At 44.1% G+C, this 23,880-nt stretch overlaps 1 protein-coding gene across 2 annotated transcripts in view; it reads right to left on the bottom strand.

The window, feature by feature from the left end:
• Nucleotides 1-23,880, bottom strand: part of GOLIM4 (golgi integral membrane protein 4) — a 68,689-nt gene that overhangs the window by 21,035 nt on the left and 23,774 nt on the right. Inside the window, exons 2-7 of one of the 2 annotated variants that reach the window (XM_040986392.1) lie at nt 9,483-9,557; nt 8,214-8,263; nt 7,519-7,572; nt 5,951-6,101; nt 1,977-2,059; nt 1,434-1,517 (exon numbers count right to left, since the gene is read on the bottom strand). In XM_040986392.1, coding sequence (XP_040842326.1) covers nt 1,434-1,517; nt 1,977-2,059; nt 5,951-6,101; nt 7,519-7,572; nt 8,214-8,263; nt 9,483-9,557 — 497 coding nt within the window. The remainder of the gene's footprint in view (nt 1-1,433; nt 1,518-1,976; nt 2,060-5,950; nt 6,102-7,518; nt 7,573-8,213; nt 8,264-9,482; nt 9,558-23,880) is intronic. The other variant, XM_040986393.1, reaches the window with a different exon arrangement.

Here is a 23,880-nt window from a genome sequence, read left to right as displayed (position 1 = left end):
CTGAGTGCCCGGATTCAAGTTCTGAACCACTCCTGATAACAGCTTCCTTTTGACAAGCTCACTGGAGGCAGCAAGCAATGACGTGAGGACTCAGATCCCTGCCATCCACAGAGAGGACCGGGACCAAGTGCCTGGCTCCTGGCTCAGCCTGGCCAATCCCTGGCCACTTGAGACATCAGTAAATGCGAGTTCTCTGGTTCCTCTTTGTCTCTGCCTTTCACATAAAAAAAGTTAAATCTAAAAACATCATAAATATATAAGAATAATTCTTAGTATATAAACCACCTGGTTTGTGTTATTTTGTTGCAGCAGCCCAAACTAAGACACATGATTCTAGTTAAATATTGTACCTAATCCTGGTAAAACAGTTTAAAAGAGAAAAAAGGCAGAACAATCTTTGAGGACGTACACATAGGCTGCATGAAAAAAAATTTTACAACAAAATTCTTCTATCAGTACTATGGCCCACAGGCCTGCTAGAAAATTAGGTTTGGATTGAACTATTTCGCTTATATTGATAGACTTTCCAATGGTCACTTAGTCTCACATTTTAGCACTGTCGCAGAGTATTCAAACCCTTTTGTCACAACATACAGCATGAAGCACAGCCTTACATAAAACAACACTTGCCAAGTTTGCTAAAATTTGGAATTAATAATAATCTTCTCTAAAGTCAATTTATACCTAAGAGGGAAAACAAGCTACAGCTTAGGAGGGAGATACATATGGATGACTCTTGGAAGGGAGTCCCACAAACAGAAGTCACAGCCCCCAGAGAAGGGTCAGCAACGATACCTTGGTCTTCCTGATGAACAAAGGCACATGGTGTCCCTTCATTCTTTTCTCACAATCTCCCCAAAAAAGCAGGAAGTACATATTTCCGAGGGCCTGCCCTGCGCCGGGGCTCTGCCAGGCTACCAACAAATGAAAATCACAACCCATCTGTGTCCTCGTTTACTGATTTTTCTTCTATTCTGTCCTTGGCCAGCAGCACAGAAGCCTAGTCCTAGGAGAACTGTGTTGAGGTATAAGACAGGTGCCGGGTGGGAATAAGAGATGAAGAACAAGTCTGGCCATAATTTCTGTGGGTAGTTAGCACCACAGACTTCACAGATCCTCCACCAATACTTGATATATCTATCATACAGTTGAAAAAGGTTCTATGTGTCAAGTAATTTCTGTGATTCAAGCAAGTGTTATATCATCATCTACTGAGACTGGGATAAGGTGGAGATAGCTGTATGTACCTCAGAACGAGCCAAAGCTGACTGAATGGTTTCTTGACTAAAATTTAAAAGCATGCATAGCCCTTAGTTTAAGAGAGCTTTCTGGAAGTGATTTTCTGAAGACTGGCTTGAGAGACCCCATGCACAGAGAGTTTAGCAATGTTAGGCAGACTTTGCAAAGAACCAAGAGGCTGCCACTGTTCCAACCTGTGCGGCAGCCAGTGCGCTCCTGTGGTCCTCCAGCGTCACTACCAGCTGCTCATGGGCCGAGAGTAAGTTCTTATGCTGCTGCTACATGAGAAAACAAGCGTACAGGTTGAGCTTTACCATTATGTGATAAACTCTGCTTTGGTAAATGACCACCTCAATGATACCTGCTTGTCTACTGTAACATTTAATACATTTAAAAACCCCTGTGGTAAGCCAGCTGATTTAGGTGAGCCCACGAGCCAGACAAATCATAACCATTACAATGAAGCAAACCCAAAAGGGACAAATCTCACTAGATCGAGAAACCTTTGTATGTGCAAAGTTTTTACAAATGCATTCGCCTGGAAACGGAAACCCTTGGATTTTCAGATCACCTTTATCTGTGGATGTCAGTGTGAGAAAGGAAGCAGGTCCACTCCAGCGGATGCACATCCACACTAACAACCCCGACTGGCCAAGCACGTCGACCAGGGAGAGACCTCCCAGTCAGCTGGAGAGCAGAGCACGGTCTCCGAGCAGCCGCACGCTCACGGGGCTTACCTTGACGTCCTGAAGCTGTGTGTGTATGTCCTGGTGTGCCTTCCTCAGCTGCCTGTTCTCTTCTCTCAAATTGTACACCGTTTCTGTATTGGAAACAGGAAGCCACACAGAAAGGTCTCAGGGATTGGGATTCAGCTATTTTCACACCTAAAGACACACATAACTTTTTTTTTAAGCTGTTGTTTTGAATCTGACAGTGTAGTATTCCAAATCACCAAAAATCGTATCTTTTTGGATAAGGCTTAGATTTGGCTGGACATCTCAATACAAACCGGCTCAGTCACTTACACACTTATGAACAAGCTATGCATGTTTGACAAAAGGCAAGGCTATTCCACTCAGAAGTCAAAAATCAAACATTTCTGTCAAGAGGCAGGTCCATACAACTAAACATAATGGCTGGGTGGTTTCAGGTGACACCCTGTTTCTCACAGAATGAGCAATGCTGACAGCCCCTGAAGGTACTGCTTCCACAAAGGCAATTCAAGGAAAAGGAGACAGTGCGAACCCAACTTACCTGTTGAAAGATTCTAATAATCTTTTTCTTTCTTTCTGCCACCACTGAATGCTTGATTAGTCCTAATTCTACAATGTGAGCCAGCTGCAGTCAACATGAAGTTCTACAATTTCCCCCGCAAGCCCTGCTAATCACGAAAACGCCAGAGAGCCTCTGACCAATGTCATAGTTTTCCCATATTCCCTGCATCTTTAAAAAATATCGAATTTTTAAAAATTATTTTACTTGAAAAGCAGAGTAACAGAAGCAGAGAGGAAGGGAAATTGAGAACCTGTGGGCAGGAGAGATCTTCCATCGAGAGTTCACTCCCCAAGTGACCACAACAGCCAGAGCTGGGCCAGTCTGAAGTCAGGTCTCCCACGTGGGTGCAGGCTCCCAAGGCTTTGGGCCATCCTCCAGCACTTTCCAAGGCCACAAACAGTGAGCTATTTCAGAAGTGGAGCAGCCAGGACTCAAACTGGTGCCCATAGGAGAGGGCAGCACCACAGGTAGAGGATTAGCCTATACTATGCCCCAGTACCAGACCCTAGATATCGGATTTTTTTTTTTTGAACTGGTAGCTCTTTGTGGCTAAATGTAACACACACGTTTTGGGGTTTTGTTTGTTTGTTTTTTGGTTGGGGGGGGCGAGTGAGGAGGGGAACTAGTTATGTTGGCCTAAACAGAGTCTTCCATAATTGAATGGTGATCACCATTTAAACAGCTTGCATTAAATAGATTCGACAATAGGCCAATTTGCATGCAACAATACTCTCCACAGTAGAGTGGTGAGAGTAGCACGCCATTTCCCAGTGGGATACATCTGCAAGCGGATAGGACGCTACCGAGAGCTTTTCTGGGATGACAGGTGTACACCTGCACTAAGGGCATCCATCCGCAGACAGCACCCGAGCCTGCTGCATCACAGCCTACCACTCCACGTCACACTCAACACTGAAGGAAACTGTTCGTCACCATCTTTCATGTCCTTCACAGTCCTTATGCAACTCCTGGACATTGGCCGTCTAAGTGGACTTGGAGGACAGATTAGGACAAAGATGGAAATGTGTGGCTGTGCTGTCCACCTCCAGGTACTAACTGTTTTCCCAGAGGGTTAGAACAGGACACACCAGGAGGACCTGAAGCGTCGGTGCTGGAAGTGGCTGTGCTCTCACACGCATGCACTTGAAGCATCCACCTGTGGTAAGTAAGGGAACTCCGGGAACAGTCATGCCATCCGTGCCTCAGCTGGCTTCAGGCACGCTCCTTAACTTTGGGAGGTCTCAACTTCTTCATTTGTTAAATGATGCTAAATATAACATCGACCTATTAATAGAGAATTAAATACAACAATACATCTAAGCAGTTTCACCTGGTACTGACACATGGCCAACATCTGCCAAGTGTCAGCTATTTTGGGGATGACAATCAGCAGCAACCACCTAGGCCCACATGTCCAGCTCTCCACACCAGGCATTTTAAATCCTCTCCTTGCACTGTGGGAAGCAGCCAAGAACTATGGAGACTCTACACCTTGGTTAGCCACTGCTGAGCTGCATCAGTCACGAAACACTCTCACTCAGTACTTGATCAAAAGTGCTGACCAAGTGTCAGAAACATTGTCCAGATGCTGCTGCTTCCGGTCTCGCTGCGTAACTGCTTCCACTGTGTTTCTCTCTTTCTGCCCTGCTGAATTTTTTGGTGAGAAGGATCCTACAATTTACCAGGTCTGGTTCTAACCTGGGTGTTATTGGTAAGTTCAAACCAGGTGATAAGATTTGAACTACGTATGCCCTCTTATCTTCCATGGTTCTGACTTCTGCTATGCATAATTTCCTAAACTTTTACTATATATCACTTGGAAATAGAAAGTGCTAGAGCAGACACAACAAAACATGCTCTTTGGGGATATTGTTAACATGCATGAAGTACAGATATGGCACCTAGAAAACTGCATTTCTCACTCCTTAATAAATCCACTTCTTTTCCATATACTTGAGTGTACTTATTCAGCTCAGCACTGCTAAGCTACATATACTGTAAGCCAAAAGGCTTGTCCCTCGCCAGACACTGGTGTAGCTCTCCAGGTAGGGCAAGCACTGTCTCACCCTGGAAGCACCTTCTTTCAAACTTCTGTGAGGATTTCTGGTGTTGCAAAGTGTCTTCCATCCTCTGTGTTGTTACGACCACCAGCACTCAGCAACACACCCAGGACTCCACACGTTTCACTACGGACATCTGACCCAGCTCTGCCTAGAGCACCTTCACCCTTTGCAGTATTTCTTTGGTGACAACTGAACTTTGTACCGTTTCCTAACTTGTTTTTAAATATTTACAAAATATTTCAACAGCAACACTAAAGTCAGAGGTCCTGCACATGGCACCTGATCCTTGATAAGGATGGCACCTTATCAAACTGTTGCCACAGGGCAACTGACCAGACCATAGACTTGTTTTCACAAGTACCATGTAGATTTTATGACTGACTTTCACACTTCAAACTTACTTAGCACTTACACGTTTGCTCAGAGAAAACTCTGGTTTCCAGAACTTAAAAGAACTCAGAGAAGAGATCTATATTTGTTTCCCACTGCTGAGGAAACGCCTGGCATTGACGCTCACAGCAGGCTGCAGTCCACATGTCACTAATCCTTCTAAATTCTTCGTAGATCTCGTCTGTGCCTCACACCGCTGAATGAAGTCGGTATTTCCCCAAAATTATTCTAGTTTCACAGAGAACAATGCTGTGTGGTGAGCACACGTCTTGCGCAGCGTCACAGGGCAAGGAGCTGCCCAAGTCAGGACTGATGCCAGCAGTCTAAATCTATACCGCGGGGACAGTCAGTGGTTCAGTCCTCTGCCTGGTGCGGACTGAGGCCAGTGTGACAGTGCAGCTGGTAAATCATCTGACTGCAGCACTGACACCCCGTATGGGTGCTGGTCTGAGTCCTGCCTGCTCCACTTCTGATCCAGCTCTCTGCTTAATGCACTGGAGGACAGCCCAATGCCATGAGACCCTACACTCATGTGGGAGACCCGAAAGAAGCTTCTGGCTCCTGGCTTCAGATCAGCTCAGCTCTGGCTGTTGCAGCCATTTGGCTAAAAATCAGAAGATGGAAGATCTCTCTTTCTCTCTCTCCCTCCGTCTTCTTCTGTCTGTGTCACTCTGTATTTCAAATAAAAATAACCGTTTAAGAAATGCGTGGAACAAGTTTTGATTGTGACAACAGAGGAAAACCAATGATGTCTACTGAATGCATTCAACGATGTTAAGTGTGCAACCACACACAAGAGAAGATATAATGGAACACACGAGGCATTCTGTTCTGCTTCACTAAGCAAACCCAAAGAGCTGAGGATACTTATGGAATGTTACCAAGAAGTAACCGTCACAGCATTAAGCCAAACACCAGACAAAAGTAAAGTCTGTCCTACTGAAACACTGCATGAGTTCTCAGTCTGCTAGCGCTTCAAATACCTTTCAGTTTAGAAAGTTCTTGTTCCTTCTCTTGCTGAAGCTGCAAGTATTTCTGCTTGTGGTCATTGAATGTTCTGCTGAAGTCTTCCCCTTGCCTGCGATGTTCCTCTTCCAGGTCGCTGTGCTGTTTCTTCAGCTCCTCGTGTTGGCTCTGCACAGGGAAACACTTGAGATGAAACACACACTCTAAACTATGCAAAACCATGCCTCACTGGAGCAAAGCCTTTCTCTTCTGAGAAACACAAGGGCACATGAAGAAGCAGGCTTTGCTTCCCTTGAGCTGCTATTTCATGTGGGCAGCCTCCCTGCATTTCACTCTTATTTAAATGAATAATTTGAGATCATGGACAAAAAATAATGCCCCCCTTAATTTTTTCCACCAAAAGTAATAAGTTTTAATGGGAGATGGAAAAGGGGAGCATTTAGGAAGATTCCCAGGGACTCTAATTTCCATGGAAGCAAGGTAAAACTAATGATTAAAATTATCTATTGCACTTGCTCCTGCAATGCACACTTCCCCAGCACCACGTAACTATCTCATGGTATCCAGGGAAGACTGCTTCCATTGTCCATCTTGGATATCAAAATCCACTGATACACAAAGCTGCTATATAAGATGGTAGCAGTTATCTGCTACAGATAACTGTTGTACATCATTGGGAATACTTAATTCACATGAAAATACTTGTAACATCATACAATGTAAGTGCTGGCTTTGCAGGTATCTTTGTGAACTACATCACAATTCTCCCTTCCTCAAATATTTTCAACTCAAGGCTGCTTAAATATGCACACAGGGAACCTGCACACACAGAGGTTGATCATATTTTATTTTTCTTCTTTAGTTTTTCAGCCATCCTAATAGCAAACTTTGAAGACAATAGAAGGCTGCCTCCTCTTAAGCAGAAACAGTATGCTGATTGTAGAACTGATTCTTATTTACTCTGTTTCATACAATCTTACACTGTAATCATGCAAATGCTGAATGTGAAAGTTCTGCTTTAATTCATGCACTGCACTGTTGGTAACAGGGAGGGTTTGGATAAAAAGCACATGGTCTGATCCAAGATGCTGGGGGTTTGGCATGCAGTGGACAGCATGACACGGTGAGCGTGAGCAGGCTGCTCATCTTGTCCATATGGCAGAGACAACATCTCTGTCCTCGCTCTGGTCTTCCTGACACACAATAATGGGTTTTCTCAAGGAACAAGGAAGGAAACTATAAATAATATATTGTTATCCCTACAGTAGGCAAAAGAACATTTTTCAATAAAAGCAACTGATCACTACAGTCTCCAGTCTGTCTAAGAGAAAGGAAAAGCCACGGTAAGAAACAAGAAAAAAAATTATAAAAGCAGTTGAGCATGGAGCATATGTAAAATGTGCTTAATATAATAAATATGGGTTTTTTTCATAATCAGACAGTAACTATGGTGGAGCATTATATTTCTAGACAAATATAATTTTACCATGTTATAACACAAGTCAAGTCTGTGGATTTTTGATTATTTTAAAAACCACCAATCATTCAAGTATTAATGTTTTTCGAGAAGAATAACTTCACTCACTTTCAGCATTTGATGTTGTACACTCAACGCACTGTATCTGCTGTTGGAATCTTGCTGTAAGTTAAAAAAAAAAAAAGGTGAAAGATTTATACGATCTGAAGAGAAACCAGAGTACATTTGCTGTAAATAAATAAACAAGTCAACACCAAGATAATCAATCTAGTCTCTTGCTATACACAACTTAGAGCTCTTAATATAGTTCTCTGCCTTGTGATTTATTTCTTATACAACCTCAGATAAATTGTATGCTTGTTCTAGGGTGTCTCGGGGCCATCTCTCTATTTAATTTCAGAAGCAAACTTTTAACATTCCCATCAGTGTGCTGTATTTTTTACGATGAAAATGAGAAATATGCAATCCTACAATGATAGCTTGACAAAGTCCTAGGTGATATCTTAGTTTCACCTCTTACTATCAGAAGAACTAAGACCCAGACATGAGAAGGACCTTGTCCTGTAATAGCCAATGGATGTGACTAATTCACCGAGGCAAGCACCAACCATATGGTAAGCACATGCAGGGTTTAAAAAGGCAAATTAAGGCTTTCCTCCTAGGGTATTTTCATAATAAAAAAAAGAAAAATGAACCTCAGGTCCACAGACTTAGTGGCCATCTGAGAAAGGCCTTGGTCACTCTGCATCCTTTCCCTCCATGGTTCATCAACATAAATCAAGAACAAAACAGAACAAACTTACCCTTCCTTTATTTAGGGTTTCTTGTGCTTCTAACTTATAAACAAGAAAATCTAGGACAAACATAATACAGTGTGAATTAATTCATGTTGACATTCTAAGAGAATAAAGGCAAACTTTACTTAAAACATGCAATAGTGTTTTTATCTTTCTGGTTATTCCTATACTTCATTTTGCTTCTCAATGTTTTAGAAAGAACTGAAATAAAATAGCCATCCCTCTATCTTAAAGCTGTGTATCTTGCATCAACAAAATCTGCACTCTATGGAACTGGCTCAAAGTGCATGGAGAGCATGTCTGTGCTCAAGTGCACAGAAGGATGATGTACTGCTCTCCACTAGATGGCACGCACCACTCCTTCAGGGCCTGCGAAGGGAACTCACTGGGTCCCAGCCATCTGCAACGCTCTGCAAACTTTATTACCCACTAGATGGCTCCATAAAATCACTCTGCATCTGAAGAAGATGGAAATTCAAATCCTCTGAAGCGTTTTACTGGGACTGACTGGTGTTCTCGAGAGAGGCTCCAGGTATGAAGCAATAAACCCCCTCCCTGCCTGGCACACGAACCTCTCCTGCTGCCCTCCCAGACCTGCGCCAAGACACAGGAACACCAGACTTGAACTCCCAGGTCTATCACTATATACAAATAAAACAGAAAACTTCTCTTCACACAGTGGGTAACACCGGTTACTTGCAGAAAATGTCTGAGAAAATTCAATCAGTGCCTAATATAGGCACTAAATGTTCATTTTTCAAACCAAATGAGTAATTTGTGCCAATAAAAGCTTTCATGAGAAATGAAGAGGTGAATAACTCAAAAACACCAAACAATGCAGACAGCTCATTACTGTCTGAATGTGTGTGCATGTGTGGACACGCACCGTTTTCTGGTCTCAGGGCTGTTGGTCTTTATTCCATTCCTTGTTCCTGAATATCTTTGAATAGATATTCAGTAGTAGAGCTGTGTCATATTTCAATTAAAAAATGCATTATTTTTGAAGTAATCTATATGTACTGCCCAGGATATGGTCTACCTCAAGATGGCAGCAACTGACCCAAGAGTGCAATGCCAGTCTTGATCAGAAGTATAGTGCCTGTCTGTTGCCTGGCAGGTGTTTCTCCAGCCAGTTTACCACATTGACTTGGGATTGATTTGAGAAGTAATTTGGCCCAAAACAAAAGTATATATATATATATGGCAAAGCAACTGTAACACAAGAGTTCAAAGAAGAGTGAGGAAACAAGGACACAAAGGGCATGCTTTATTTACCTTCTTTGGCTTTCTTATGTTCAAGTCTTTCCTTTTGCAGTGATTTTTCTAATCTTGATCTGTGTTCATACACAACTGGAAAAAAAAATTAAATTTATCTTGAACAAGCTAGAAATCCTGAAGTAAGATTGGCATTGATCTCTGCCACAGAAACAAGGCACGGTAGGACCTTTATTGTGATATGTAATGAAAATAAAGACCAACACATTGTAAGTTCCACATCTTAAATCAAGACAAGACCTGTGGGAGGGCAGAGTTCCGAGCTGACTGTTGCACAGCCTGCCCTATGTTACGGCTAATGCTCTGACCCAACTTCCGTTTTTACAGACAGCTGCCTTTCCTTCCCTAACCCCGGGGAAACACAACGTTGTCTGTAAAGTCCACCACCTTTCTTGGGTAATTTCACCCACTCTTCTGACTTTAACCCAGTACTTACCACCACATTTGCATTCTCACTCCTTGCTTCTCTCTAGTTACAAATGAATTCTCCACCTATACACCCCCTGTAAGTACTACAAAGTCAAGGTCATCTGCTTCTGAATTAAGGCTGCTGGACCAGAAGGCAAGGACAGCTGCACACCGCAGAGATGTAAATGGAGAAAGCGAGTCCCCTTGGCTCCCACTGCCAGGAAAACTGGTGAGAGAACTTAGAAATGGAGGGAAAGGGACTGTCCAAAGAACTCATCAGAATGAACCAGGTTCACCAACTATGGCTACTGGGGAACCAAGGTCATCCAATGCTCTGCCAAGTGAGGAAGGCAAGAAGAGCAGAGAAGCTGGGAGGTGAGGGAGCAGCAGCCCCCCTGCATGGCAGGAAGCAGGAGTGCAGGTGAGGGACAGGCACTGCTTCTGAACCAAGAGACCTATGATTACACCGCACAGAGACCAGACAGCTAATCACTGACCTAGGCTGTACTCAAAGTCTGACTCTTTCCTTTTGTTTTGTTTGACTCTTAGAGAAGTCAGAGGCGTAAACAGGTTTGTCTTAGAATTCATACAGGAAAATGAAAGTCAGCCCCAAATAGGCAATGGAGGACAAGGAAGAGAAAATAAATGGAATTTCTCTTGTACTGTTTCAATCCTGTTTATTCTGAATGATGAATGAATGATGATCTCATTTCCTGGCAAGCTAAGCCAAACCTGTGCTCCATTCTTCTGCCAGTCAGAAGTTCCCCATGGCTACGGACAATTCAAGCATCCATCACCAGTTTACTGTGTGAAAATATGAAGAGGACCCCAACCCTGCCAGGTATGACCAAAGTCGGCATGGCATCACTGGCTCTCTTACCACTGTGACCAGCCCTGCCTGGTGAAGGCGTTCCCTGCCTCTCCTCCTGCCCTTTCCCATGGTCCTTCCTCCAATGCTGCCATCCTTTCAGGATTCCATCTGATAGGGCCACAGACTGTATCTCCACTCATAGTCTCTACAGTTCCCCATGTGGCATGTGGGGTAATAACAGAACCTAAGCCTCTGGGTGGATGTCAGAATCAAGTAAGTTAATGCATCTTTCAAAAGTAACTCTAGGGGCCTAGTGTGATGACTCCATTGGCTAAATCCTCACTTTTGTGCACAAGCATCCCATATGGGTGCCAGTTCGTGTCCTGGCTGCTCCACTTCCCATCCAGCTCCCTGTTTGTGGCCTGGGAAGGCAGAGGGCAGCCCAAAGTCCTGGGAGCCTGCACCCACATGGGAGACCTAGAAGAGGTTCCTGGCTTCTGATCGGCTCAACTCCAGCCACGGTGGACCCCTTAGATAATGAACCAGCAGATGGAAGATCTTTCTCTCTGTGTCTCCTTCTGTCAATCTGCCTTTGCAATAAAATAAATAAATATGAAAAAGACAAAGTAACTCTACTTCTGTCATCATGGATAAATATTAAATCACAAATCTTAAGAGTGCCAGAGAAGGAAAGAGAGCGCCTTTCATGATTCCTTCCAGTCCTGCCATTAAGCCTAATAACAACAAAGTGCACACACAGAGAACCCTGAAGACAATAACGGCAGTCTTAGGTTTTAGTCTCTTAAAATAATTGCCTTAGAAATGCTCTTTAAATTATCATTAGTTTTAAAATAAAATCAAAGGTCAGTAAGCCAAACCACATAGAGTATTTGTGTCCCAGTAGTTCTGGAAAATTCACTACTACTACTACCACACACACACACACACACACACACACACACACACACACACACATCCACACCAGTCTCTCCTATGCAGACTCTCGAGTCAGAGCCATCACTCCTGGCAGCTGCAGCCAGAGCACCTGTGACAAAATCTACACATCATGACTACTCCCAAACAAGCTTACAGCAAAAGAAGTATAAAAATAATAATTCAATGTTGTCACTCAAGAGTTTAATGCAGAGTAATACTGCAGCTGTAATGGGATTTGAATTACAAGAAGATAAAGATTAGTTAACACTCATCTCCTCCCTTGCCTGCTGAAAAGTCAAGAATGAAAACAGGGCTTATGACTCCTCAAAAATATACAGGAATTTAAAACCCACCTGCTTCCTTCAGTAACTTTCCATTTTAACTCTGATTTTCAACAGAAAATAGCAGAGAAATTAACTGTATATATTCCCTTATGGGCAAAATATATACCCATGTCATTTCAGGGCACATTGTTCCTACTTAAAGTTAGACATCAATAGTGTAAAATTAGACAAAAAAATATCACTGAAGTTTTAACACCTTTCACTAAGAGAGGACAACATTTTTTTTTTATTGGAAAGGCGGATATACAGACAGGAGAGACAGAGAGGAAGATCTTCTGTCTGATGATTCACTCCCCAAGTGAGTGCAACGGCCCATGCTATGCCGGTCCGAAGCCAGGAGCCTCTTCCGGGTCTCCCACGCAGGTGCAGGTTCCCAAAGCTTTGGGCAGTCCTCGACTGCTTTCCCGGGCCACAGGCAGGGAGCTAGAAGGGAAGCAGGGCTGCCGGGATTAGAACCGGCGCCCATATGGGATCCTGGGTGTGCAAGGCGAGGACCTTAACCACTGCACCACCGCGCTGGGCCCGAGAGGACAACATTTTTTAAGCAGAAGTTAAAGAACTCAGGAAATGCCATTTTGGTCCTGAATATAGGAGAATATTTTACCTTTACAAAACAAACAAAGGTTTGAATGTTGCACAACTCAACTTATAAAAAAAACATTAAGATTTGGAAGGCCCTGTATCACTTCACATGTGGTAGAAAGTTAAATGAACAAATGCCTTTGATAACTATGATTGCAGACGTTAAGTAGGAAGACAAGAGAAGGAACAGAAAGAAGCGCACAGCAGGTCAAGTCCTGTGTGTGCTGCCCGTGCCCAAAGTGCTGGCTGCTCTGCTTCTGCAGCAGCATCCTGCTAATGCACCTGGGAAAGCAGCAGCCTGTGGCCCTGACGCAGCCTGTGGCCCTGACGCAGCCTGCGGCCCAGATGCCTGGTTTTCTGCCACTCACGGGGGAGACCCACATGTCACTTCAGGCTCCTGGTTGGCCCGGTCATTGTAGTCATTTGAGGACTGCAACAGACTGAATATATTGGTTCATTTTGTCTTTCTCCCCTGCCCTCATCACTCTGCCTTTCAAATAAACAAATCTTTGCAATACAGTTCTCAGAACACACCACTTTGCAGGTGTTATTTTGCAGCTCTACTGTTGTTGATATATGTCAGGGTCCCTAAGTCCCGTTTGGGACAGGCTCCACTTCGCACAAGTAGGGTGGAGCTCGAACAGTCACTCAGCAAACAAATGACAACAGATACTTGTTTCCCATGACCTTTCCTTCCTTCCTTCACTGAATCCTGTAAGTCTGAGAAAGAATACAGGATATATCCTCAGAAAACAACCTGCATAGAACCATGAATGGGACAGGCCAGCAGGCAAGGCTACCCGTTTCAGGACACACACTGGACTCTTTCTCCAGGCCCCAGGAGGCCAGCGTACCTCACACCTGCCTCTTTGGTGTCTCCACAGAGTTCTGCACCCACCTTCACAGCTCCTGAACCCTTCTCATCTAGGACCCCAGAAGAATCAAGGCCACCTTTTACTTCTCACCAAGTCCGCTTCACATCTCTCAATGCAACCTTTCTAGCTGGATTCACAACTTGCAGCAGAACATGATTAGTCAACCTCTTCCTACTCAGTCAAGGCCCAAGGCTGCCCATCACACTCTGAGTGAAACCCCCAGCTGACCACACTCCAGCCACACAGCCTCCTGGCTGCTCCACAAACAGGCCAGGTGCTCCCCACAGCAACTCGGCCTGCCCTCTCCCACAGCCGCCAAGCATTTTCTGCCGGTGTCCTAATGGCAACCTCCGCCACTAACATATCATTACTAAAAAGACATCAAACCGCAAGCTTCTCTCCATCCTCAACACTTGGTCTTCCTTGATTTGCCTCTCTATGCAGCACCAATCCCAAGCCGCTTACTACCTATCTATTCAACAAAAACAGAAAATCAGAGCAAAACCTTCTGGTTTATTATCATACTGCAGAAACACAAACACTCCATGTAGGCAGTCAATAAACATCGCAACAAATGATCAGTGCTTGAGTAACCGAGCTAAGAAGCTAAGGCCTTGATGGTCGACACTGGTAGCAACCTTCTTCCTTCTCTTAATCATAACCCCCCAGTCCCTAATATCCCATGGTATTCAGCGGTATTTTTTCAAAGATGACTGCATTTAGAAGATATTTCATAATTTCCTTCTTCCATATGCCATTCCTTAAGGCCCCAGTAGTGATAATAATAAAATTGTTTATTTGATAAAGAGACAGAAACAGAGAAATTCCTCTAATGGTTCACGCCCAAATGCCCACAATACCTGGGGCTGGAGCAAAGCTCAAACCGGGATTCAGGAATTCAATTCAGGTCTCCCGTCGGGGCAGCAAGTAGCCTGAGCCATCTCTGCACTGGCATCTAGTTGTTATCATTGTTATCATTTTCATTGTTATCATTTTCCATGATACAGTTGTGTGGGTTTAGAGTCCTCTGTCCCCTCCTCATTTTCCCCTCCCACCATTTCCCCCCATATTATCACAGCAGTGTAGTCCTTTAGTAACAGTTACAAGCTTAATATTCTTCTATTTAAGTGTTTCATGGCATTGTAGGTATAGGCAAAGGTAATATCTTAACTGCTGGGCTAAATGCCTGCCCTGCCTGGAATTTTTAAACTGAATTTCCACATTTGGTGCTCATTAGCAGTGAAGTATCTCAGAGAACATGCGGGCAACACAACAGAGACTAAATATAAATGCTGTATGTCAGTGGAGCGGTGCGTAAATCATAACCCTGATGCTTTCAGAAAGCTGAGAAAAAGAACAGTTTGATTAATTATTTTCTAATGACCGTCACTTGCAACTTTTTTTTTTCTTTCTTTTTGGCCTGTACAATGAAGTATATATGATTTTCACACAAGGGTCTATTTTAAAGTTGCTAATGCATTCAGTTTATGAAGTAGTTCAAGTGAACATGTTCACCCTGATTAGAACTAGTGGACCACATTACACCAAGGCTTCTCCCTGGACGCACCACCTCGTGGAGCTGGCCCCTGCACTGGGCTTGCACTGGCCTGCTTCACACGCACTTGTTGCTGGTCTCCTCTCTGGCATTTGTTCAAGTAGGGAGTCACCAACAATCACAGTCATCATCAAAACTTCTCACTCCTTGTGGACGCATTCTCAGCTGTGAAGAACTCTGACATCATGACCAGCAACATTCCAGGCATCATGTAGAACGCGCTTTCACAGATGTCTCAGAACCGACCAATTCAAATTACCGAAAGAGGGCAGCGAGGTAGACCCAGCGAGGACAGAGGACCCCAAAGGCTTGAGAGCCTGGAAAGACACTGTGACCTCTGAGCTGACGGATTTGTAAACAGGAACTGAGAGCAGAGAGGATAATAGTGATTTGTGCATGAGGGGCTGCACACGACCAAGAGCACATTCCCCAAGACACGGACACGTGTACACACACACATACTAGAAACGTGGACTCACTATAACACGGACACGTGTGTACACGCATACTAGAAACGTCGACTCACTATAACACGGACGCGCACACATACTAGATACGTCGACTCACTATAACACAGACACGTGTGTACACGCATACTAGAAACGTGGACTCACTGTAACAGAAGCAACAGCTCTAAAAGTAGATCTAAGTAAACGGATCCTATAGTGTCATAGTCTCCTTGTCTAGCAGTCAGATCTAAACTGATAACCTCCAAGTACTTCACGAACAAAGAGGAAAATGCGGGGGAGAGAGAATGGGTGGATGAAGGGGAGACAGACAGGGAGAGACAGGTCGCTCTGGTGCCCTCCGACTGAGGTGAGGACATGCTAAGGACGCAAAGGTGCGGTACTGTAAAATGGGACTAGGAATTAACGTCTATAGACTCTTGGAAACTGGTATACAACTAAACATAAAATATATCTCATGTTTATAAACATTTTCCCCGCAGGTTCCTCTATGGACGTTAAAGCAATATTAACAAAAAGGGACCAACACAAAATCCAGTATTCAAACAATTAACCCCTAGAAGGTTGAAGACTATATTGCAGGGAATGCTCCCAAGTGAGATAAATCAGACTGGCCACCACTGGTTTCTCTTCAGTTAAGTGCAGTACAGAAACTAGTCCGCCCTTATCCGAAGTCCCAATTCAAGTATTCATTTCAAAATGTGAAAAACGAAAACAAACCTAGACACCAGGCTTATAATTACCACATAAAGTCTCATCTTTTCTGAGTGACACATAGTTCATTCCTCAAAACAAACCAACACTTGCCAAGAATCAACTGTAGCCAGGTGTTATTCTCATATTTGGAAAAAATACTGTGGGTAAAATGGTATCAACAATTTACTTTAGGGAATTTCTCGCAGAGAAACATACATGATAAACATTAAGCATAAGAAATAAGTGAAATAGTATCTTACACATTAATCAGTGTTACAGGGGAAAAACAGGGTTCAAAATTGACAGATTGGAGGTGTAGGAAAATGAGTCAGGCTTCTCTTCTAACTCACTTCTAAATTTCTTATTTATTTATTTATTTATTTATTTATTTATTTATTTATTTATTTAGAAGGGAAGGGAAGGGAAGGGAAGGGAAGGGAAGGGAAGGGAAGGGAAGGGAAGGGAAGGGAAGGGAAGGGAAGGGAAGGGAAGGGAAGGGAAGGGAAGGGAAGGGAAGGGAAGGGAAGGGAAGGGAAGGGAAGGGAAGGGAAGGGAAGGGAAGGGAAGGGAAGGGAAGGGAAGGGAAGGGAAGGGAAGGGAAGGGAAGGGAAGGGAAGGGAAGGGAAGGGAAGGGAAGGGAAGGGAAGGGAAGGGAAGGGAAGGGAAGGGAAGGGAAGGGAAGGGAAGGGAAGGGAAGGGAAGGGAAGGGAAGGGAAGGGAAGGGAAGGGAAGGGAAGGGAAGGGAAGGAAGGGAAGGGAAGGGAAGGGAAGGGAAGGGAAGGGAAGGGAAGGGAAGGGAAGGGAAGGGAAGGGAAGGGAAGGGAAGGGAAGGGAAGGGAAGGGAAGGGAAGGGAAGGGAAGGGAAGGGAAGGGAAGGGAAGGGAAGGGAAGGGAAGGGAAGGGAAGGGAAGGGAAGGGAAGGGAAGGGAAGGGAAGGGAAGGGAAGGGAAGGGAAGGGAAGGGAAGGGAAGGGAAGGGAAGGGAAGGGAAGGGAAGGGAAGGGAAGGGAAGGGAAGGGAAGGGAAGGGAAGGGAAGGGAAGGGAAGGGAAGGGAAGGGAAGGGAAGGGAAGGGAAGGGAAGGGAAGGGAAGGGAAGGGAAGGGAAGGGAACCAACCACTGGCATCACCACTTGCTGCCTTGCAGGTTACACACTAGCAAGAAGCGGCAATCAGGAGTGGAACTGGACTTGAACCCTGACACTCCACTATGGGATACAGGCACCCCAAAGAATGGCTTAATGAACTGGCTCAGAAAACACTGAGATGAGAGTTAAATTTCCACATTGTTTTAAAGTAAGAACATCTCTAATTTTGCCAATAAGACAATTTCATAGAAAGTTGCCTTATTTTGTTCTGTTTTCCAATGGTACAATCAAAATTTTATGGAAGTGAAAAAGCTATGGCAAAGAATATAAACAAGCACATGAAAGCACCCTAATGACCTCAGCAGACTTAAAAAGGTGCTCACTAACTTTGGTACCAAGAAAATGTAAATTATAATCACAGCGCAATACAACTTCTCCCATCAAAGTAGATGTTACAAAAAAGAGAATACCAACAGATAGCAAGAACATGCAGGAAATACTTCGCTGGTGGATGTATAGATTGAAATAAATTAGAAAGCTCACAGTGTTCCCAACAGTTGAGAAGGCATATGTTATGGCCTCTAACTTCTGCTCCTAGACAAACACCAACAAAATACAGAACAAATACACAACAAAATACTTTCTCACCAGAAGTCACATACAAGAACGCTCATAGCAGCAGTACTGGAAGCGACTCCGACTTGGAACCACCACCCATGCCTATCAGGGCAAGATGAATAACTGCAGTGTTCAACAAGTAAAACTCCGTTCAGCAACGTGAGCAAACGTAACATAACAGCCTGATGATTTTCACAATCAAAACACCAGGGGAAGAAGCCAGACAGCAAAGTGGCACTTACTGATTCTATCTATAAAAAGCTCCCAAACAAGCACACAAAACCCATGGTGAAAGAAGCCAGCCGGGCTGCTCGTCCTGTGCCCGGGAGAGTGGAATGGTCTAGAGAGAGCAGGAGGGAATGCTGTGGGGCACTGACGATGCTGATTCCTAATTGGAATGCTGACAGAGACCTCTTCCCACAAATCCATTGAGCCGCAGAGTTCATAAAAATTTAGAGATACACTGAAACAAGCATCATCCATTTTTGTTGTAACATCATGACATTTTCAGTTTAGAATTGAAATAAAATATAAAATACATTACATGTGTCACTGTTTTCTACTTCCATGTCTCCCAGAACATTTTGGGCCAAAGTCTCTCCATGACTGACTGACTTTCACTCACTTGTCAGTTTCACAACGCCTTCAAGGTTTTCCGAAACACAGTCCCCTCCATCTTCACCTGGGATAGCTCTGGTGGAATCTCTGTCTTGCTCTAAGTCACATGGATGATTTATTTGGCCTTTCATTCTGTAGGAGCACAGACATGGTTTCCATCTTTTCTGCATCCCGAATTCCTTTTCTTTTTCCATTTTCTTTTTGGGGACAGACATGTCTATAAAGACATTTCACATTTGCAACTGTGAGCACACATGCCTGGGAATAAATATCCATTGGAAATGTTATTACAGCCATCAGAAAAAAAAATACCAGGTGCCTTCCATAAATATCTAGGCACATGAAATGGGGTCATCTGGGGCTAGTGCATCTTCTTTACGCAGTAGTCTGCTGTTTAAAACGAAGCAGGTGGAAAAGCACCCAGTAAAAGAAAAGCTTTCGTGCTCACTCCCAGACAAGATGCCCCTGCCCCTCTAACCAGAGGACTAAAGCTAGCATTTCTGGGCTAGCTTCCATATGAAATATGGACCAAGGAGAAAGGAGGCGGCAAAAAAAAAAAAAAAGTTACTTCAGGGTTCCATACTGGACATTTTGTAACATTAATTAGCTAATTCTTTAATTTGAAATGGAAAGAATGATAGTGGGAGAGCTCCTACTGGCTGGTCCATCCCCCAAATGCCCACAGCAACTGGGCCTGGGCCAGGCGGAAGCCCGGGGTCACAAATTCCAGCTGGGTCTCACAGGGAAGGTGGCCGAGAACCAAGCTATTGAGCTGTCACCTGCTGCCTCCCCAGCATGCACATCAGCAGGAAGCTAGACAAAGATGGTAAAGGCAGGTCAGTGTCTGCCTTTGCCAGCAGGCCTGGTGGATGCTGAAGGCGTTTGGAATTCTCCTGCCCCTCTTGTACAGGGCACTAGCTTCAGGCTGTCTCCATCCACAGTCATAGTGTGATACTTTCAGTGGCTCCCACTGCATTGCAGATCACTCTCCAGAAAGCTGGTCCCATCATCTGCGTATCTCCCTCCCAGCCCTAAGTCCAGCTCGGTGAGGGAACCTAAATGACTGGAGTACACAAACACTGACTGAATCTAAGACCTCACATGCTGAAAACAACGTACTATTCTTCCTGCCAGTTTTATTTAGCTTTTTACAATTCACTGATTTTCATTTATTTGAAAGTAGAGAAATGAGAGAGGGGGAGAGAGAGAGAGACTTTCCATTCACTGATTTTCTCCTCAAACACCTGCAACAGTCAGTTCTGGGTCAGACAGAAGCCAGGAGGGGGGCCAAGAACCAAGAAGCTAAGTTATCAACCGCCACCGCCCACGGTGTGCAGTGACAGGAAACAGGATGACAACGGGAGTCAGGACTTGAACCAAGTATTCAGACATGGGAGATCGCCAGTGCTACACCGAAGGTCTGCCCCCTTCCAACAAATTTTACTTCATAAAATTTACAGATGGAAATGTTATCATTCACATAATTAACACAGACTCCTGAAAGTCACATTTTAAGAAATTTTAAATTTGGGCTTGGCTCAGTGGATTGATTGGCTAATTCTCCCCATCCAAGCACCAGGATGCCATATGGTCACCGGTTCTAATCCCGGCAGCTCCACTTCCCATCCAGCTCCCTGCTTGTGGCCTGGGAAAGCGGGAAAGCAGTCGAGGATGACTCAAAGCCTTGGGACTCTGCACCCATATGGGAGACCCAGAAAGAAGTTCCTGGCTCCTGGCTGGCCACCTGGGGAGTAAACCAACAGATGGAAGATCTTTCTATCTCTCCTCTCCTCTATAAATCTGCCTCTCCGATAAAAATAAAATAATCTTTTTTAAAAAGAAATTTTAAATTTGAAACAGCTGCGTATATCAATATAAGCACAGAAATTGGCTGATAACATCAAAAAGTTCTATATGAATGTCAGAGAATACAGATGTTTAGTAACACATGCAAATTCTTTTTAAATCAGCACAGTAAAATCAGTAAACTCATGACTGAAGCTTAAGAGAAAGAAAACACTGCAAAGACAGCATTTTCATTAGACTTCCAATTTTCCTTCTCAATACCATTTCAGAGTTCAGATTAAATCTACTGAAAATAAATAAGGCTGAGATAGGTTTACTTGAAAGAAAAGTGAAAAGAAAGAACAGAAACAGGAAAAAATAGAGTGACGAGGGATAATTTAATGAGGACTTCCAAGTACTCGAGGTTTGGGGACAATAACACTGCCTGCACCAAGATTCCTGTTCCAGGCATCGAACACTAACCAGTTCTACAGTCACAAGAAACTGCACATTTCTGGTCCTTCAGCAACAAAAGAGGTTGGAGAGTGGAGTTATCAACAACTTCAGAATTCTATTATTTTTTAAGATTTATTTTTTATTTTTATTGGAAAGGCAGATGTACAGAGAGGAGGAGGAGACAGAGAGGAAGGTCTTCCGTCCGATGATTCACTCCCCAAGTGACCACAACGGCCGGTGCTGCGCCAATCCAAGGCCAGGAGCCAGGAACTTCTTTCTGGAACTCCCACGTGGGTACAGGGTCCCATGGCTTTGGGCCGTCCTCAATGCTTTCCCAGGCCACAGGCAGGGAGCTGGATGGGAACTGGAGCCACCAGGATTAGAACCTGCAAACATATTGGATCCCGGCACGTTCAAGGCGAGGACCCTAACCATTACACTATCACACCGGACCCAGAACTCTATTATTTTATACAAGCACACCAATAGTGGAGAGGAAAACAGACCAGCCCTGACTGAAGATGGCTCCACTCATGGGCTTTCTTCTCTTCACGATGATGCAAAAGCGATTTGTATTCTGCAGGAATCATGGTGTGAATTTTGAACTTTCTTCAGACAGACAAGTGGCAGCTCCTGGTCAGCGGCACAATCACAAGAGTGAACAGGTGTCCAAAGCGGACTTGCTAACCATGAGCTCAGTGGACTAAAACATTTCAATTTAGCAAAGTCAGCTTACCACATTCATCAGGTCATGACCCCATCACTCATCTCGGGGCATCTACCATGACAGCCTCAGTGCATTCTCTCCACTTCGGTTAGAGGCACAGACATTAGCCATGCCCAGCGTGTCTCAGTCTGATTCCCACCTTTGGTTCCTAGCTCCAGTTTCTCACCAATGCAGATTCCGTGCAGTGATGGCAATGGCTCACACGACGTTTGCCTGAGTTCAGAATGGGACTGCTGGACCGTGCTGCAGGCTCCAGGCTTCAACCCCAACCCATTTCTACAGGCATGCTCACCTGGGGAGTGAACCATCAGATGGAAACTTGGCCTTCTCTCCTTACTTTCCTCCCTTCTTCGCTTCCTCCCTCCCTCCCTTTCTTCTTCTCTTTCCCTTTGTTTCTTTCTTTCTCTTTCATTCTTTTTTCTTCCTTCCTTCCTTGTCTTCTTTCCCTTTCATTTTCCTTCCTCCCTCTCTCTGTTCCTGTTCCTCTCTCTCTTTCCTGTACCTTCCCCCACTTCTCAAATAAATAAAACATAACAAAAGTCTTTTTAAATTAGTTGGAATGGAGAGACAGATTTACAAATTGAAAGGGAGAGAGAGATCACTTCCACCCACTGGTTCACTCCCCAGATGGTCACAATGGCTGGAGCTGAGCTGATCCGAAGCCAACAGCCAGGATATTCTTCTGAGTTTCCTAAGTGAGTATAGGATTTCCTGGGCTCTGGGCCATCCTCCATTGCTTTCTCAGGTCATAAGCAGGTAGATGGATGGGAAGTGGAGTAGCTGGGACATAAACCAGTGTCCACGTAGGGTGTCAGTGCTTGCAATCAGAGGATTAGTCAGTTGAGTCCCTGTTCCGGCCCCTTGGAACACTCTCAGGAACGTGAATTTCAGTGAAGAGTCACAATAGCAGAATTCTGGCAAACGCTGGCTTTTAGGAAAAGTCTTTCGGTAAAAGAACACAAGTTCTTATTTTTCTGTTACCTGTGATTTTCAGTAACTTCAAACTCAGGACACAGAAACGAAGAGGTTGTACTGTACCACATTTACAGTGTCTGCCAGGGGGCTCTTTTTCCTTATGTGTATGAGACATGAAGACACATTATGCTTTTCTGACACTGAATGAATAATAAAGTAGGCTCCCACCTCCAACCCCTCCCCCCACACTCCCACACATACAAATGCTGCTGCAATTGCACTTGGGCCCAAATAGTGTGCTTGCTTGGTTTTCCTTGTCTTTTATATGCATCCTCACTCCCCTCACACTAACCCTTGAGCATGTGGGGAATAATCACCAATTCTGCGGGAGGCCCTTCTCCAAGGCAGGAGAATGATGGGCTCTCCTCCACAGAGGGCAGAGACCTGCACACGTCTGAGAACTCCAGAAACGTGGTTTCATTTTGAATCTCAAAAGTCTTTAGTGCTTTGTGCCTCATCACTGGTAAAATTAAAGGGCTTATCAACTGACCTTTAAGACCTCTTCCTGGTATAACATTATCTAATCTGCTTTAATAGCAATAATGCGTCAGAATTATGGAATGGCCGGATGAAACCTTTATGACCCTAAGACATTAACGGTAATGTCCAGAAGACTGCTGGCCCAGAAAGATCCAAAGAGAGAGCAGGCTGGGTGGTATCTTTTAACTGAAGAGCTTAAGACTCTTGATGAGTGAATGAAGGGCTTCAAGCCCTTTTCCTTCTACAAAGTATCTGAAAATGAGTACAATTATTTTGACAGCTGCAAGTAATTGGGAGGTAGGTGAAAACAGGAAGTTCAGGCACAGAATAAACACACTAGCTCCAAACTCCACCGGTTTACCACTCACAGGGATCTGGACATGAGTAGCTGGCGTTGATTATCCTACATACTCACACTCAAGCAATGGAGGATAAAACTAATTATAATTATAGCCTTCAAACAGACTCATTAGCAAGCTTCAGTTGCGCTTGTACTTTCTTTTTTCCATCGAAACATACAAATCAAGAATCCACAGGAAGAACAAGCAGTTATTCCATTAAAGATTTCATTCTATTCTTATCACCTTGCAGACAAGATGTAACTAAGAGCTTACATATACCCCATTCCTCCACAAAGTTCAGGGACAAATGGAATTAAGTTATTCATTTTAGTGCAAAAAATAGTTCAACGTACATGCACAACTGCATATTCTCCATAAACCCTTGGAAACCCCTTCATACTGCAGAAGAATGCTCAACTACTGAAGAAAAAATGTTCTTAAATTCATACATTAGGCGCAATCTTAATAACTACACCCTCCCGCCCCTTTTCAGTTTGTGTGCCAAGGGCTTTTACTCTCAAGTCACGAGCAATTTGTGGATGAACAAGCAAGCTACCAACTTCCTCTGTTTAATCATCAACGTACTTCTCATTAACCAATACTTCCATTTACAGGCACTAAATTAGGATGCATTAAACT

Source organism: Ochotona curzoniae, unplaced genomic scaffold (genome assembly GCF_017591425.1).
Source record: "Ochotona curzoniae isolate NIBS_2020 unplaced genomic scaffold, NIBS_Ocur_1.0 contig_4504, whole genome shotgun sequence".
In the NCBI taxonomy this organism is placed as follows: Eukaryota; Metazoa; Chordata; class Mammalia; order Lagomorpha; family Ochotonidae; genus Ochotona; species Ochotona curzoniae.
The sequence above is the reverse complement of the archived record's forward strand: the minus strand, read 5'-3'. Positions and strand labels throughout refer to the sequence as shown.